Source organism: Myotis myotis, unplaced genomic scaffold (genome assembly GCF_014108235.1).
Source record: "Myotis myotis isolate mMyoMyo1 unplaced genomic scaffold, mMyoMyo1.p scaffold_m19_p_21, whole genome shotgun sequence".
Taxonomy (NCBI): domain Eukaryota; kingdom Metazoa; phylum Chordata; class Mammalia; order Chiroptera; family Vespertilionidae; genus Myotis; species Myotis myotis.
Genome location: NW_023416326.1, coordinates 12319910 through 12337860, shown reverse-complemented (window position 1 = coordinate 12337860; position 17951 = coordinate 12319910). Strand labels below are relative to the sequence as shown.

General features: G+C 41.4%; 1 protein-coding gene across 3 annotated transcripts in view; it reads left to right on the top strand.

Annotated features, from left to right (window-relative positions):
* The window catches only part of AKT3 (AKT serine/threonine kinase 3), a 207881-nt gene that overhangs the window by 176806 nt on the left and 13124 nt on the right, over positions 1-17951 (top strand). For all 3 annotated transcript variants that reach the window (XM_036355096.1, XM_036355095.1, XM_036355094.1), the window contains 3 exons: positions 1498-1626; positions 11474-11688; positions 15452-15539. In XM_036355096.1, coding sequence (XP_036210989.1) covers positions 1498-1626; positions 11474-11688; positions 15452-15539 — 432 coding nt within the window. The remainder of the gene's footprint in view (positions 1-1497; positions 1627-11473; positions 11689-15451; positions 15540-17951) is intronic.

The window sequence follows — 17951 nt, the reverse complement described above, 5'->3', positions numbered from 1 at the left end:
GAACTTTTATTTTGTGAAAAGCTCAGCAGCATCACTTCTCCGAACTCTATGCCATAAAGGAAGCGTGTATGAAGCATGTAGATCAGCCAGGGAGCACAGCGAGACCCACACCTGCGGACATGTCTGTCTGTCTGCCCGTGCGTGAACTCAGCTTGCTTTACTGCGTTGAGTTTCTGGTTTATAAGACAACGGATGCTATAACAGTATGATGTCATCCCATTTTATATGCATTCATTTATGTTCATATATGGCAGCGGTTCTCAACCTGTGGGTCGCGACCCCTTTGGGGATCGAACAACCCTTTCACAGGGGTCGCCTAAGACCATCCTGCAGATCAGATATTTACATGACGATTCATAACAGCAACATGACAGTGATGAAGTAGCAACGAAAATAATTTTATGGTTGGGTCACAACATGAGGAACTGTATTTAAAGGGCCAGAAGGTTGAGAACCACTGATATGGGGTTCTGTTTTGAATTGGATATTGACTTCAGAGTTGAGGTAAGCACTTGCATAGATCATCACACTAAGGAGTAGAATAAATTGCCTACTTGTTTGATCAGTTAATTTTCACTCATTCTGTTAATAATTGCTCACGTGTGTTTGTATCTACATGAGTGGGTGAGGGTAGGCCCCATGTCTGTGAGGCTATACAATCACAGCTCAGAACCATACGTATCTATGTGTGATGACAATCATAACTTTGGGTTCAAAATAGGAGAGAAAAGTGATCAGTTACTGATATTATTTTTAATGATATTGGCTTTGCACAAACTCCTTTTATGCTGGCCTGTCATAATTTTCACTTGAGGCAGATGATCTTGCTACTTAGATAAATCTTTGAGATTCTCTTGGGTGTGTTTTCATTAATGGCTTCAAAGAGATTCCAATTATATAATGTTTGTGCTATATATTTTCATTAACTGTTGACTGTTTGAGTTTGACATTCTTGACCTTTTTATGTTTGAAAGGGTTGATATTTCTTTATCACAAAGAACTGCAAAAGAGGATGCCACCTTACCTTTCAAAATACGATTTAGGTTTGATTTGCAACCACCACCAAAAAACATTTCTGTAAGTGACTATTTTATAATAGCAATAGATTCCCAAGAGAAAGTGTTGAAAACCATCTGTGTGTATCCAGAAAAAGATACTCATCTCTTTGGGATTATTTAGGTCACAATTTATTTACATAAAAAGAGGATTGGTTTTTGCTTTGAAAAATTAGGTGAGCTTTAGTTCTCAGAACTTACGCAATAATGGCTCTGACTCCCATTGGAATAAAAAAAATCAATTTCATCATCAAAATATTTGATAAAACATGTTTCTTTTTATATAGGAATTACGAATCTACAGGGTTTGTGAGTCCTGAAAGTTCTATTAACTATGTCCTCTTTCCAAAATCTCTTACTCAGCATTCATAATTGTTTCCAAACAGTATTTTCCTAGATTTGAGGACTGTAGGATAATCGTGTCATTTTTCTTCCTATGCAGTTGGAGAATTTGATGCTGGATAAAGATGGCCACATAAAAATCACAGATTTCGGACTTTGCAAAGAGGGGATCACAGACACGGCCACCATGAAGACCTTCTGTGGAACCCCGGAGTACCTGGCGCCAGAGGTGGGCGGGGCTCCGTTCAGACAGAAAGGGGACATTGACATGATGCTTGCACAGGGGACATTTCAGCATGAACAAAACTTGCAGTTCCTACTATTTTTACCTGAATTTCAACATGAATCAAATCTATTTTTCTTCCACTGTTTAACATGATATATTATAGGGCAAGGATATATATTTAAATTAAATTTTATAAACTTGATGAACATAAAGGTACGAACTCTAGTAGAGTAAGTCCATTTTTAATTGGCCGTATCCGTTTAATTTTTTTGATTAAGCCTTTTTTGATTCAGTTATTAAAACAGAATAATTAAATGACTTCAAAAATGTTTACAGTTCCATAAACCATTTGGATTTTCCTTGGAAACAAAGACACTGATCATTTGGATTTGAGGTGCTGTGGGTTTTCTTAATTATTAGGAAGTATTTCACTGGGAGAGTTCATGAAATGACAGCAGCCCCCACTGACGACCCCACGCAGAGGGCCCGGGAGACTGGCTTTCTTTGTTTCTCCACAGGCATAGATTGTGCGTCTGCTGTGTAGGGGGAGTTTTTCTGGGCGTTGTGGCTACAGGAACAAGACACAAAGGACAGTGCTCTCAGGGAACTCGCTCTGGAACAGGACTGGAAACGCTCATGCAAACCGCACTTTCTGTTTCTCTGGAGTTCACTTGCCCTGCTATCCATTTGCCTCGGATGATGTTATCCCGTTTTTAGAATAACAAAATTAGTTGTGTCACAATTAGGGAAAATTAGTTCTGAAGGAGATAAATACATCTCATTTTAAAAGCAGAGGATCAAAGAAACAAAGATATTGTTCTATATGAAAATGTCATCAACTAGAGAACAAAACGAAGAACATAATGTGAGAAGAGCCTGATTGTTTCTAAATAGAAAGTTTATAATTTCTAAGAAATTATCAGTTTCTTCTTAAAGGCAAGTAAGAAAAAGACAAATATATATATATATATATATATATATATATATATATATATATATATATATATATATATATATAAATTTTAATATTGCAGAAGTCTGGTCTTTAAAAGCAGTTTACATATCCATGGCTGTTACAAACTGATTCATAATTAAAAAATCTTGCCCCTCATTTTTATTGGGGAGAATGATCATTGTAGTTACTGTCTGAGAGTGTCAGATCTCGAAGCCACTAACTTCTCATGCAACTTTAATTCTTATATTTAAGCTTTTTTGTCAAACACGTGTTTGTTACATTGGGATAATTTTGAATGCGTTCACTCTTTTAAAAGCAAGCATCTAAGTTCCTCTGGTCTTGGATGTGAACCCTTTCACTAAGGACACTCATTCATTCACTAAGGAAATACTCATTGAATATTCATTAGGTGTCATGCATTATGTTAGGTCCTGGGACGAGAAGAAGGTGGTAAGAAATGGTTTTCGTCCTCAAGTATCTTAGTGTTTACTAAGGTGATAAGCTGTAGAGAATAATGATTACTGTGCGAACGTAATTGCTGTACTGGAGTTACGTAGGGTGTGGCGGGATTAAAGGAGAGACCTGTGAGCCTGCGCAGGGAGCAGGAAGAGAGGAGGCAGGACTCGTGGATCGGGTGGGAATGCAGAGTTAGGTTGGGTCTCGTGAAGAAGGGAAAACCACTTTGAAACAGAGCAAGGCAACACTGATTAGATGGTCAGTTAGGGGGGGGTTGGCAAGAGCTGAAACTAGCTCTCGCCTTACTTGACTCGGTGTCTGTCACCTTTTTGAACCCGGAAATTTCTAGTACTTCCCTTGGTTAATGCCAGCCTTTTCTTTTAAAAAAAAAAAAAAAAAATTATTGATTTCAGAGAGAGGGAGAGAGAGAGAGAAACATCAATCGGCTGCCTCCTGCACGCCCCCTACTGGGGATCGAGCCTGCAACCCGGGCATGTGCCCTGACCGTGAATGGAACTGGCCCCTTCCTGGTGCATGGGCCAGTGCTCAACCACTGAGCCACACAGGCTGGGCGCCAGACTCCTCTGGAGGGCATAGAAGTCGGAGTTGTGTGTCAGACCTGGATACAGTGTTGGGCGCTGCTTCTCTGGGGACCGGCTCCCCATCAGCATTTCCCCTCCTCTTGCTGTAGACTTGTTCCCCTTTCTGTACCTTCTCCATTGTCTTATCTGCCGGAAATGCTTTGCTGTGTAAAGACAGGTAAAAGGCATTTAAAAGATGCTTCAAAAAGACTGAAAAGTCAGCTCAAAAAAAGAAGGGGGGGGGGGAAGCATATGTACTACTATTTGTAATACTTTAAACAAGAAAATTAAATTTTAAAAATAAATAATAAATAAATTTTAAAAAGCTCAAACCGATTAATTGGGCTATGTAGCAGATTCATCGCTGATTTTTAAATAAACTTAAGTGTTAAATGAACTTAAGTTTCTTCCGTGGCAAAGACCGCCAGAAAAGATACATGTTATCGTGTAAAAATGCCATTTGTTGGAAAAGGAATATTTTTAAAATATTTGTTCTCTGGTCTTTTGATGAAGAATTATAGATCTTTAGTGTTACAGGGCAGGGGAGGCCAGGAATAATGTATTTGTCAAGAGATTGCAGAAATGCAGTCCTAGCAGTAAAACAAACTATGCATCTGGTGAGTTGCAGCTCAAAGAATGCACTTGCACACATAGTTATAAATGAATGCGTTTTCGCTCCTACTGCCACTGGAAGGAAATAAACTTGACCTGCCATACATTATGGGCAATAATATATTTTGCAGGGAATTTGTTTTTGCAAACTCTACCCTTCTTTTCGCTCCTCGAAATGATTAAAAGAAAACAAAATTAGAAATCACGCATCGAACCTTCCTGTTAAGGTTTATTATCCGAGTTGGCTCTCACCGAACCCAAGCCATTTTATGCAGTGCTAATTATTTAGTCTCAGCTTTGCTCTTGAGTTAGCAGTACCTGATCAACTCTCCAACTGCAAAACAGTCTGAAAATCAAATGCGGCTCACATGCAAGACCCAACAAAATTAAAAGTGTTAAGTGCGTTTTGGCAGTTCACTTTTATTATGCCCAGTCCTCAAATGTACCGGCAGATAGTCATCTGCACGTTAGTTATTTTTCACGTGTTTATGCGATCACACAAAAAGTACACGCTAAAAGGAAGCAGATGGTGACAGATGGGGGAGGTTGAATAAGGTGGTTTTGGAAACCCAGAGAAATGCACTTCTGTAATAGTGTAAAAATAAAAATTATTTGATAATCAAGTTAGAACTAACAAAAAGATGGCAAAGAAAAAAAATGACTGAATTGTTGGGAAATGCATAGACTGTAGTTGCGGTTGCTGATCAGAGAAAACGTGTTTATAATTTTGTTTTACATAAGGGGAAACATTTTTTTCCAGTGGATGAAAATGTATTTTTGATGCCTTCTTAGATTTTAGAACCTCATTTTTAGAAAACATCCACGTACTGTCAGTGTATTCATTTTTCTTTTGAAACCTACTAGCTTTAATACAGTCTATGTAATCCAGATTTTGAAAGTATCTGAAATAGACCAGAATATTTTGATACAAAGATTCACTCAAAGCCATTGTGATGTTGTATAGATGATAGTACCAACGGAAATTAAATTCTATAGAGGGGGGTGTCTAAAACCAGAGATCAACATAATTACTTCAGAATGAGTTGGGAGAAACATGTAAATTACAGCAAAGGTCGTTGGTGCAGGCAGGGGGAGTAGTTAGAACCTAACTAGATTTAAATGTATTGAATGGAATTTTATTTACTTATTTTAAATGCAACGAGAATAAATGTAAAAGGTGCCATTTTATGGGCTCTTTCAATGCTATCGTTAGAAATTGAGAGGAATAAATGCGGCCCAAGTTATTTAACGTTTGCACATTTCGTCTGTAGGTAAACACAGTAGCTCACAGACGTACATTTTCCTTAGCCCCTGGACCCAATCCTACTATTTCTACCAGATTGTGAAACTAAGTCTTAACACTTCTAAGATTTTTGTGAAAATGAGAAGTGGTGCTGGTAGCCTTTCTGAAACCGTGTTGCCTCCCTAATACTTTATTTCGCTATGAAAAACTCATGAAACACCTGTCCTCTTACGGGATGTCGGAACGCCTTCGCCTTCCGGATGGTTCTGTAAAGGGCTCATCACCAGTGTTCAGGGGCAGATGGAGTCGAGGTTCATGGTGGTTAGTTCAAGTGGAAGGTGTGTGTTTTGTAATCAGGGTTCACATGTAAGCACGTGTGTCAGATGTCCGGCTCACTGTTTATACTGATTCCGGATCATATTCAAAGCCATCCCACTTGCCCCCAAATTGGACACTTAAAAAATATGTATGTTTTTATATATTTAAATATATATATGAAATAAATATATTTAAATATATGTAAAATAAAATCAGTATATAATTTTTAATTGATTTCAGAAAAGAAGGAAGAGATGGAAATATCAGTGCAGTGATGAAAGAGAATCATTGATCGGCTGCCTCCTGCACACCCCACACACCGGGGATCAAGCCCACAACCTGGGCATGTACCCTGACTGGGAATCGGACCATGACCTCCTGGTTCCTAGGTCGGTGCTCAACCACTGAGCCACGCTGGCTGGGCCCCAATTGGACACTTTTAAAATATGAACCTAAATGACACTTTTTAGTTCAATGTTGATGTCTGTTAGTGTTTCGAAGCAGCAGCTTTTTCTTGCCTAGCGATCTGAAAGTTCCAGAGGAGCTACTTTTCACTCGAAATTTTTTCAGTGTTGTGTGGTCTTTTGGATTTAATTTGCATTTAGTACTTTGGAAGGGTTCCAGGTTAGCATAAAGTTTAGTTTTCAATTCTCCAAACATAAGAACGTGTACAAAACGAACGGTAGCTGGTAACCTGTAGTATTTGACAATGGCTGTTTTTTCTTGGGTCACAAAGACCCAGTTTCTTGGGATCCCATAATGTCTGAAGCTTCCGATGAAAAGGAAGCATAGAAACCTCTGGGAAGGTGTGTGCAAGCATGACTTCGTCACCAGCATCGCATCCGTCAAGGATGTTGCCTGTTCTGGCCACAGATTGCTTTTGCAGCCCATGCTAGCTGCATGCAGGGAGTGTGTGCATGCGAGGAGGTAGCCTGGAAGGGACTGCACTCTGGGTCCCAGCAGGGGGCAGTTACAATCTCTTATTAGGTATTCATGAAGACAATACCAAGAAACATGGTATCCTTAATTCTTATGAAATATAGACTTCCCCCAAAGCTGCAGTGCGTTTTAGAATCTGAATTAGGATATTTACAGGTCTTTTTTTATGCAAATCCCTGTGATGGGAAGGATTCCCATAAAAGAGAAAGTATGTCAGCGTGCGTATATATAAAACACACACCTATCAGCTACCTGAAATGTAAGGGTACCAGAAGAAAAATGTTGAATTAGCGGTAAATTGGTTCATCCAAGTTCACAGTTTACTTTCACAGCATAGGTGTGCAGACAGTGTGTTTAGACGTTTAATTCCTCCCCCACCCCCATCTGTTCTGTCTGGATTATTGTTGAGCAGTGAGCCACTCGGGGGCACACATCACCCCCTTATAATTGCCTGCCTCGGGTGCGTTGTGGGGCCTGGGCGAACACGCTCAAAGAGGTATCCCTTCAACCTCCCAGTAAACCCTAATTGGTAAAAGGATATTGGAATGAATATGTGTTTTCTTAAAGTGTCCGTTAGCCAAATCAATATTTACACTGGGAATTTCCATTGATGGTATCATTTTAAAAGACACGGTGTCTTATTTAATTTAAGTCAATAGCCATTCAAGAGCTATTTATGCGGAGTTTTTATACTCACCTGGTTGTTCCAGAAATGGAAGTGCCTATGTCAAATGTTGCCTAAGGCTATTCAAATGTTCCCAGATTATTTCACAGTCCTGGGCACCTGCTGTCACCACCTTGAGCCTCAGGCTTTATTTTATCAGAAAGTGACGCAGGCTCTGGTCCTGGGGGACAAAGGATGCCCCTGTCCCGGGTTTGCGTGGGGCTTCCATGGGACCGCCAATCGCTTTTTGTTTGTTTGTTTGCTGTTGTTTTTTAATATATTTGTATTGATTTCAGAGAAGAAGGGAGAGGAGAGAAAGAGAAACATCAATGATGACAGAGAACCATTGATCAGCTGCCTCCTGCACGCCCCACACTGGGGACCAGCCCACAACCCAGGCCTGTGCTCTTGACTGGAATCGAACCCGGGAGCCCTCAGTCTGCAGGCCGATGCTCTATCCACTGAGCCAAACCGGCGAGGGCCTCCATCGTTTGTTAACATTCACATTTCTGTGTGTCCCTGACCCTCTTGTCCTTGGCGTCTTCCTGGGCATTTGTGTTCAACGCAGTTATAACGTAAAGGTCCGTCTACGTCACAGAGAGCAACAGGGACAGAAGGCAATACCCGGTGTCTGGGCCATGCTTACGGCTGGCGTGTAGCTCCAGGTCAGCAACACTGACTTTATGGCAAAGAGACACTCTCTTTAGATCAGTGCTTTAAGATAAGCCTTTTAGCGGGTTACTTCCCTGGGAGCAGGTTCTGACCTGCGTTTCTGCTTAAATGATGTGATGATGTGCATTGTACAGAGCTGAGGTGCACAGCACCATTGCTCCTCTGTGAGCGCCCAGCACGCCCTGGGCATCCGTCTTCACGATGACCCGGAAGTGACCTAGCCTTTTTGCTGGGGGGAAAAAAAACATCAGAGGTCGCCAGAAGGAATGGCAGCTCTCAGGTTAAAGAATATAAATTTTCTATGTTTCTGTCATTTTGGAAAAAGAAGTGCTCTGAGTAAGGGAGAAAATTAATCTTCTAAAACTAATATAAAAGAGGCTGTGGATTTTAAGTTCACTGTGGAATTTCTAGAGTATTTCCAAGCACTGTGATTTGAAATAATTTATATTTAAGGAGTGCGAAAGGAGAGTATGCGAATACTAGTAGCATGTTTTATATTATATATCCACGGGTAGGATATTGGAGTCACTTCCATTTCTCGCCTATGTCCTCTTCCAGCTGGTTGGAGGTAGGAGTTGAACAGAAATCTTCCTTTGTAATTGACAGCAAAGACTCTCAGATCAAGAAGGCTGGCTGAGCTGTGAAGGGTGGTTTGTCCTTAGCATTGCTTACGCTTATGTGTCAGGAAGGTAATAGGTCACATCAGATTTGTTCAATACAGAGTGCTACCGCAGTTGTAGCATCACATCTCTCTGTCCGTTAGAGCGCATTACGTTCAACAGCAGACCACTGAGTTGGAGAATCCGTGTTCGTTTTACAAACCTAAGTAAAACACATTTTAATTTATCAGACAGATTTTTGTGCAGTGCAGTTTTATTTTTTCAGATGCTTATTTCTCTTCCAAAAATACCCCCTCCCCTTTTTTTTCTTTTCTTTCTTTTTTTTTTTTTTTTTTTTTTTAATAATGTACTCACTTTCCCTTCTGGCTGCAAACCAGGTATTTAAACAAAAATAACGGATTGCCAGTTTTGCCAGCTGGGGAAGAGAACCCGGCTGATGAAACGTGGGTTCGGGAGGCAGTTAATCCAGCTTTTATGCTTTTTATGGTTTTAGGAAAAAAGAGGTTAAAAGCCGCCTTTGGCTCTCTCTTGCGCGTGCCACTGTTTCGCTGGTGGTACAGGAATGCAGAGATTTTTAAAAAAATTTTGTTCTTAGGTAAAATCCCGAATCTGTTTGCAAAAGGCCCACAGACAGTACAGTACATTCTCCTAACCGGGCATGAGATAGATTCTTGAATAATCGAAAGTCACTGGTATTGAAAAATGAGCTATTACAGCATTTCCTCTAAGTTCACGAATAGAGTTTCTTGCTTCTTTTAGATTTTTTTTTGTGTTTTCCTAGGTTCTCACATTACTCATCTCAAGCAGATAGATATTTGAAATATTTGGGGCTAAAGATAAAAATGAGAATTCGTTGTTTTTCCTGAAAATTTTTGCTTAGCTGTGATTTCCAGAAGACTTGGAAAATGTCGGAGCTGGACTTGCGTTCTCTCTTGCCAGCGTGGTTCTAGGCTTCTTTAGCCACAGAACAGTGATACAGTCGAATTAAAAATCTTGTCATAGCCCTTGAAAACACTACTAATATATCTTTAAGTAACATAGTTTTTTTTTCTTTAAATTATATGCTCCAGCTTTAAATACCCAGTGAGCCAAAGGGCCTTCACTGTCAACATGTCACGTGGGATTCCATGAAATTATTGGTAAATTTTAAATAAAAGTCACATAGGAGTCATCTTCAACAGTGTACTTACTTGCTTCAAACTGAGAAAGTTTAGAACATGAGCACTACTTTGTTTTGTATCGAATGCTCTTATGTAATCAGTTATAAGATTTTTTTAATTGATACGTTTCATAGGTATGGTTTTCTTGATCTATTTATCCCAAAGCTAAGAGGATCACAACAAGTAAGCTTTAAGATTGTTCCAATATGATAATTTAAAATAAAACATTGAAAGTTGCAAATAAATGGAGAAAATTCCATTGAATAAGGAACAAATCCAATAAAAAGACGTGATCAAAATTTTCCTGGGATAGGCCCTAGCTGGTTTGGCTCAGTGGATAGAGCGTCTGCTTGCGGACTGAGGGTCCCTGGTTCGATTCTGGTCGAGGGCATGTGCCCAGGTTGTGGGCTCCATCCCCCGTAGGGAGCGTGCAGGAGGCAGCTGATCAATGATTCTCTCTCTTCATTGATGTTTCTATCTCTCCCTCTCCCTTCCTCTCTGAAATCAATAAAAATATATATTTTTTAAAAAGTTTACTGGGACAAATGGCAAGTTATCATGTTCCAATGTGAACCGGTTGCTCTAACACAGCCTGATGCTTTCCTATCATTTCTTACTAAATTAATTTTGCATGTAATGTATTTTGCAAAACAAAGTTAAGGCACCTGCCCTGGCAGATATGGTTCAGTGGTTAGAGCATCCGCTGGCACACCCCAGGATCTCAGGTTCAATTCCAGGTCAAGGGCATGTACCTGGGTTTCGGGTTCTCTTCCTGCCCCTAGTCTGGGCGTGTGCAAGAGGCAACCAGGCGATGTGTCTCTCTCGCATTGATGTTTCACTCTCTGTCTCTCTCTCTCTTCCCCTCCCTCCCTCCCTCCCACAAAAGCAATGGAAAAAATATCCTCATGTGAGGATAAACAACAACAAAACACACGTTAAGGGATATATTACACAGGTATCGCGTCCCTGATTTTGTTTGTGTTTAACAGAAATTGCCATGGGTACGGAAGCTTTGGATACTAAAGTTTTGTAGCCCAAACGACAAATCTTCAGATTCTCGTTGGCGGCCACCTATCTCCCGCGTTGACACACGTGAGGGCCTCCGAAGCTGTCAGACATTTTCCTGGTGGCCCTGCCCTGCGTGCTTCTCCATGACGTTGCCTGTTCTCCCCATGTTTGATCCGTGTCCCCTAGTTCTTCTCAAGCAGGAATGTGCCAGGCACGTCACCTGCCCCCTAATCAGCGTGGCTCAGCTCTAAGCTGCTACTTAAAGGGCCCATTCGTGAGCCAGACTGAACAGTTAAGTTGGCCTAAGAGACAATGTGCAAACCTGCTGACGGTTTACCGGATGCTCAGCCCACTCGCAGGCTCCGTCACTTGGCACTGGTTGTGTGACATACCTTTTCTGTCTGCACTGACCATCCCTGGGTATACGTTGAACCTTTCAAAGAGTTGGTGTGATTGCTGTCTTTGTAGGGTGCTTCATGTTCAACCGTCAAGATCTAAAAAAATTGCTGGCCTGGGCTGTGAAAGTTAGGATTCATTTTCACGTGAAAAATCTCACGCTGTATAAACGATGCCTTAGAATCGAGTGTGTGGTAACGGATCTTCCCACTGGTCTCGCTCTCAGGTGTTGGAGGACAACGACTACGGCCGGGCGGTGGACTGGTGGGGCCTGGGGGTCGTCATGTATGAGATGATGTGCGGCAGGCTGCCTTTCTACAACCAGGACCACGAGAAGCTGTTCGAACTGATCCTGATGGAAGACATCAAATTCCCTCGCACGCTCTCCTCCGATGCAAAATCACTGCTTTCAGGGCTCTTGATAAAGGATCCAAATAAACGGTAGGCCACCGGCAACACCCAGCGCGTCGCTGATGAGTGCGGTTAGCGAGCGTGATGCGGAAATTAATGCAAATAGGACTCGCTCCAAGAAGCGATGTCTTTGGGTTAGACGTCTTCCAACGGAGACGCGGGCTTATTTTTAACTGCAGGATGGAGAACGTTTAAAAACGTTTCCGCAACGTCTCCTAACTTGGAACTTTCATGCAGAGCTTACCAAGTAAGGATTTGCGGAGTTTTATTGGCCACATGATGAGCGAACTTTCTGAATGGCCCTGGTGCTGGCTGTTGTGAGAATCGGAGCGTCTCTTCCTTTTAGTCTCTGGGCTTTTATATTTGTTCTGACTCACCTGGTCGAAAGCATAGACCTGTCTCTGAACTCTCCTCTCACCCAAACACACCTACCTACGTCTTGCTTGTCATTTAAAGATACTCTTTTCCATGCAGGGCCGGAAGGATCGATAGCAACAACAAAATATCTTTATACACTTTGTATGTCTGTTTTTGTAGCTTTAGCCGGGACCTGAAGAATCCTACCGCCCATAAGGGGCTATGGTTCTCCTTGCTCATATTTATATATTCATTTAGACATGCATTTTATAGGTAATCTATGAAATGACTGTTACTTTTTAGTGTCCCTTAAAATGTATGTTTGTGTATATCTATATATCCATTCTTTCATCTGATATATATATATATTTGTGTGTGTATATATATATATATATATGTGTGTGTGTGTGTGTGTATATATGTGTGTGTATATATATATATATATATATATATATATATATATATATGCATGCATATCGGTATTTTTCTGAAAGTCTCTTAGATCTTCAGCATCCTGAGGTGAGCCTATTCCATACACTGTTGATTCTATTATAACACCTCACATAATGTATTTTTACAATGTTCTGTTCTGCTCGATATGTATTTGTTGGTAGACTGAATTAAGGAATGAAGGAATAATGAATCCTAAAACGCGAGCTCTGTCCCCCTTAGAGATGGTTCCCATTATATGCTTTTAGCTGTTAAATTGATGAGGAACATGATTTTACCTTCAACAACAACAAAAAAAGCAAATATAATAAAAGAGGTGCCATCTTCTTGCTTTGTGATGAGCCCATCAAACCTGCATTTCCTCACCCCGGTGACTGAGACCATCCCTCACGTTGGCAGAGGGATTTTTTCAGGGCATTTGCGTCTGTTGTACCCCCGCTGTCTCAGAACCTTGCAGAGCAGGGCGGGTGGGTGTCATTCTCATTTCCTGTTGGCCGAGGAGAAGGCAGAGGCGCAGAGAGGCTGCGGTGACGTATCCAGGTCGCAGGGAGCATCCGTGTGGAAAGGAGAGGCCACGCGTCTCGGTGCCTCCTTGATGTTCCTTCTACAGGGCGGGCAAAACTAGGTTCACAGTGTTGGTATGGAAAATAATGCAATAATTAATTCATAATACCCAGAAGTAACTCCTGTTTCGCGTACTCAGAACTGTAAACCTACTTTTCCCCACTTGGTGTATCTTATTTACCAGGCATCAATTTGGTTCAGGTTTTGAAATATATTCCATTTAATGTGAAAGTTTCACAATGTAACAGGTGGCACTTGATGCTAAGTAATCACTAAAAAGAGTTAGGATTTTCATTTTTTCTACTTGATTTGGGACCTAGCATTTGGTTAGGGTCAAGGGCAAGTGAATTTGGACCCCATCCTTTCCAGCTTCTCCAGGTGACTCTGGCCCCCTCTCTCCGTGGCTGGTAGAACAGAATCGTGCTGTGCTTTTTTGTCTGTGTCTCACTCGTTTTTATTGTCGTCCTTCCCTTTACCCCACCCAATGGGTAGCACATAGTAGGTGCTTAATAATTGTTCGATGACTAGGAGGTAAATGTAGAATGAAGTAGGACAACTCTTAAAGGTTTGAGCCCCCAGAGGTTGGCGTTGCCTAAGGAGAAGGTGTGTTTTGGACTACCTGCTATTTCCCTTTACAGTAGATGTATCAAGCTCCACGCTGCATTAAAATACTGGGAATGCCAGGACTAACGGAGTAATCTCCACTCTGGGTGTTCACACAATAATTGGGGCACAGAACATCCACTCACAGATGCTCAGGTCACACGCCGGACACGTTGCTTCTGAAGTGATTGGCCCTGTCTGGGGGGTTGGAAGCCTTGCACTGGCTCAGAAGGCGTTGGGGTTGCACCGGGGTTCCTGCCGAGCAGGGCACATGTAGAGAACAGCTGGGATTGCCAGCGACCATGGCACTGAGAGGTTCGGTGACTGCTCGCAGTGTGGAATGCGATGGGTCACATTGGGTGGTGAAGCTGACATGTTAGACTGGAAATATAAGCAAGGAATACCATACCTAACATATGGAATGTACTGATATGTTATGTTTCTTAGAAAATATTACATCTTTATTCGGAAGAGGATGAGATGCCACTGAATTATTAAAGGGCAGTAACCGGATTTGTGTTATGAGAAGGCGACTCGGGCAGCTGTCCTGGATGGAGGAGAACAGGGAAGGGCCGGGGGCAGGGAGGCAGAGCGGGTGAGAGTGTAAGGAGGGTCCAGATAATGGGGTTTCCTTCCTGAAGCAGTGGGAACGGGGCGATGAGTGGAATTCCGCAATGATGACAGAGAAACTCGAGGACCTTGGAGAAGTCAGGGGCCCTCGGCTCTCCAGCCTGGGCGGCTGGTGTGGAGAACAGACTAGTGTTAAGAGATGATGTACAGGCAGAGAGAAAATGGATTCTCCCCAGTCCCGTATTCCTTAGACCTGATAACAACCAGGATTCACTAGGCTGGCACAATTGTTTGTTTTCCTCAACCCATTCGTTTTCTTCCGACCCTGTGGTGAGTGGGAGTTGGCATGTGCCAGCTCATAAGAGCAAGTTGTTAAATTTCAAGAATTGTGTGAGCTGGTTGTTCAATGCAGTATTATTAAAAGCTAAGTTATATAGCCCAGCCAGTGTTGCTCAGTGGTTTGAGTGTCGACCTATACACCAGGAGGTCACATGCCGGGGTTGTAGGCTCGATCCCTAGTGTGGGGCGTGCATGAGGCAGCCGATAGATGATTCTTTCTCATCATTGATATTTCTATCTCAATCTCTCCCTTCCTCTCTGAAATCAATAAAAAAAATATTAAAAACTAAGTTATATAAATGTATAAGTTAAGTTAATATTAATATCAAAGGTAATATATACTCAAAACTCATCTCTCCGTAATAATTTTGTTACTTTTTACTGTTGGTCCTGGTGGGAGTATTTACACCACCGGAACTGGCAAACAGTCTAAGTCAGGGCTTGATTGATTGTTTTGTTGATTACTGAGACTTGAGGCTTTCTAAAATGTTTTGGCTTATAGAATTGACAACGATAATAGCTACCACTTGCTACGCTAGTTACTTGCTTGTTTCTAGTCCTTGTAATAACCCACCAGGCGGGGATTATTACCCCCATTCTACAGATGAATAAACTGAGATTAAGCCAGGTTTTCATTGTCACACATCCCATGCGTCCCAGAGCTGGTTGCCCGGTTCAGGTGTATCACCAAAGCCCATCCTCTTTTCAGGTACCATCCGGTCCTGAGGTGAGTTCCTGTTAATAGCGTATCAGGGAAATTAGATCTTACACCGAAAGATTTTTATTTTTATGGCTATTCATCACAAGAACCACTTACCACACAGAAAATTACATTTCACAAAAAACTTGTGCTATGCATTGGCTTATGTAGATGTTTCATGCTCATTTAATTTTATTCCTGTCCGCACAGCCTTGGCGGGGGACCAGATGATTCAAAAGAAATTATGAGACACAGTTTCTTCTCTGGAGTAAACTGGCAAGATGTATATGATAAAAAGGTAGGTTATCTTCGTGCCGCGGTGTTTATCTATTTTGGCTAAAATGAACTGGCATCCAAAAAAAAAATTTAAGTGAATAAAATGTAATAATAGCATGGTATTTTTCATTTTACCCTATCATTTAATTGAATATTGAACTTCTTAGCACACAGTTTTATTAATAATTTTGACTCCCAAAACACATCTTGAAATTCTACTCAGTATCATGAAACAGTTGATTTTTTAAAAATATATATTTTATTGATTTTTTTACAGAGAGGAAGGGAGAGGGATAGAGAGTCAGAAACATCCATGAGAGAGAAACATCGATCAGCTGCCTCCTGCACACCCCCTACTGGGGATGTGCCCGCAACCAAGGTACATGCCCTTGACCGGAATCGAACCCGGGACCCTTCAGTCCACAGGCTGTCGCTCTATCCACTGAGCCAAACCGGTTAGGGCGAAACAGTTGATTTTTCTTCAGCAGTTCTTAGTATATTCACAGAGTTGTGCAGCCACCACCAGTATCAAATTCCAGAACACTTTGATCTCTTCCTTCCTTGGAGATTCAGGTTTCTTTCTGGTATTATTCCCCTTTAGCCTAAAGAATGTCCATGATCATTTTTTATAGTCCAGCCGGTTGGAGAGGAACTTGTTTTCTTTTATATAGTGATGTCTTTATTTTGGCTTCATTCTTCAAGGAAATGATCACCTAGTACAAAATTGTGAGTTGATAGTTTAGTGAATGCATACTCATTATTATTTGTTCCCTTGTACATTATGTGTTATATTTTACTTGCTGCTTTCAAGATATTTTTGTTTGTGTAAGGGCCATAGAATATTCCACTTTGACTAGTGTGAACTACATTTCCCAGAATTGCCTTTTGCTAACGAGATTCTTGTGGGAGATTCCAAAACAGAAGTGAAGGAGCAGCCCTTTTGTGGCTCCTCATGCTGTTGCTTATCTGTCAGCTCACCTCGCTGGCCCGAGAGGAGGTCAGGCCTCAGGGCTCCATCTCCCCTGGATCCTCTCTTAGTTTTGCCCGCTCCTGGGCCAGGGTGTGAGTTCAGCTCCATGACAAAGGCCCTCATTCCAGTGGGATATCCACACTGTTCAAGTCAGAGATGATAAGAAACGGCATGGGTGTTAGTCTGTCCTCGTGGATGCCAACCCTGGCCCTTTTGGGTTCCACTTGGTTCTTCTCCTGCTTTACAAGCATCTTCTCTTCCCACCGGCCTGTCCCGTGGGTGCCGGGCTCTGGCATTAAACATGAAGACGGCAGCCTTACCGAGAGCATATGAACAGCTGCTGCAGTCGAGTAAATTCAGATCCCCATAATCCATTCGCACTGACGAGTACACACACACACACACACACACACACACACACAGTGCTGTTTCCTACCTGCTAACAAAAGTTAAAACACATAAAGCAGAAACTAATAAACTACAAGGAAAAATAGAGCAGTTAGAGTTGGGCATTTCAATACCTGACTCCAAATAATTGATAGAAGTAGAGAGGAAACCACTAGTTTATAGCAGACTTCAGCAATGCTATCTACCAACTTATCTAATTGCCATTTATAGAACACTGCTCAACAACGGACGTATGCTTATTCTTTTCAAAGTTATGCAGAACACCTAGCATGAGATACCATATTTTGGGCAAAACAACCCAAACTTTTAAAAATCATATATTTTTATTGATTTCAGAGAGGAAGGGAGAGGGAGAGAGATGGAAACATCAGTGATGAGAGAGAATCATTGATCGACTGTCTCCTGCAGGCCCCTCCCTGGGGATTGAGCCCACAAACCAGGCGTGTGCCCTGACTGGGAATCGAACCATGACCTCCCGGTTCATAGGTCGATGCTCAACCACTGAGCCGTGCAGGCTAGGCAACCCTGTAATTTTTTAAAGATTCAAATAATTTAAGTCATGTGCTCTTTGGATGAAAGGGAATTGATTTACAAATCAAAACAGAAAGATATATGGAAACTCCCCAAGTATTTGGAAACTTATTACAAGTTTAAATAATTCATGGGTCACAGAAGAAACCAAAAAGGAAATCAGAGTATTTTGAACTGACTGAAAAGGTAAACAAAACACGTACAGTTCTGGGATACAGCTATTGCAGTACTTCCAGGGAAATTTATAATTCCAAATGATCGTATTCGAAATTATCTGAGATCAATGACCTCGTCTTTCATCATAAGAAACTAAAAAAGAAGAAAACATTAAATCCAATGGCCAGTGTGGTAAGGCGAGAAAAAGAAATAAAATGCATACAGATAAGAGAAGGAGGAAGTAAATCTGTCTTTACGCATAGACAACATGATTATCTATTTAGAAAATCAGATAGAATCTACAAAACAGCTACTAAAGTTCAACCCATGGGTTGCTTGATACAAGGTAAATGTACAGAAACAGCTATA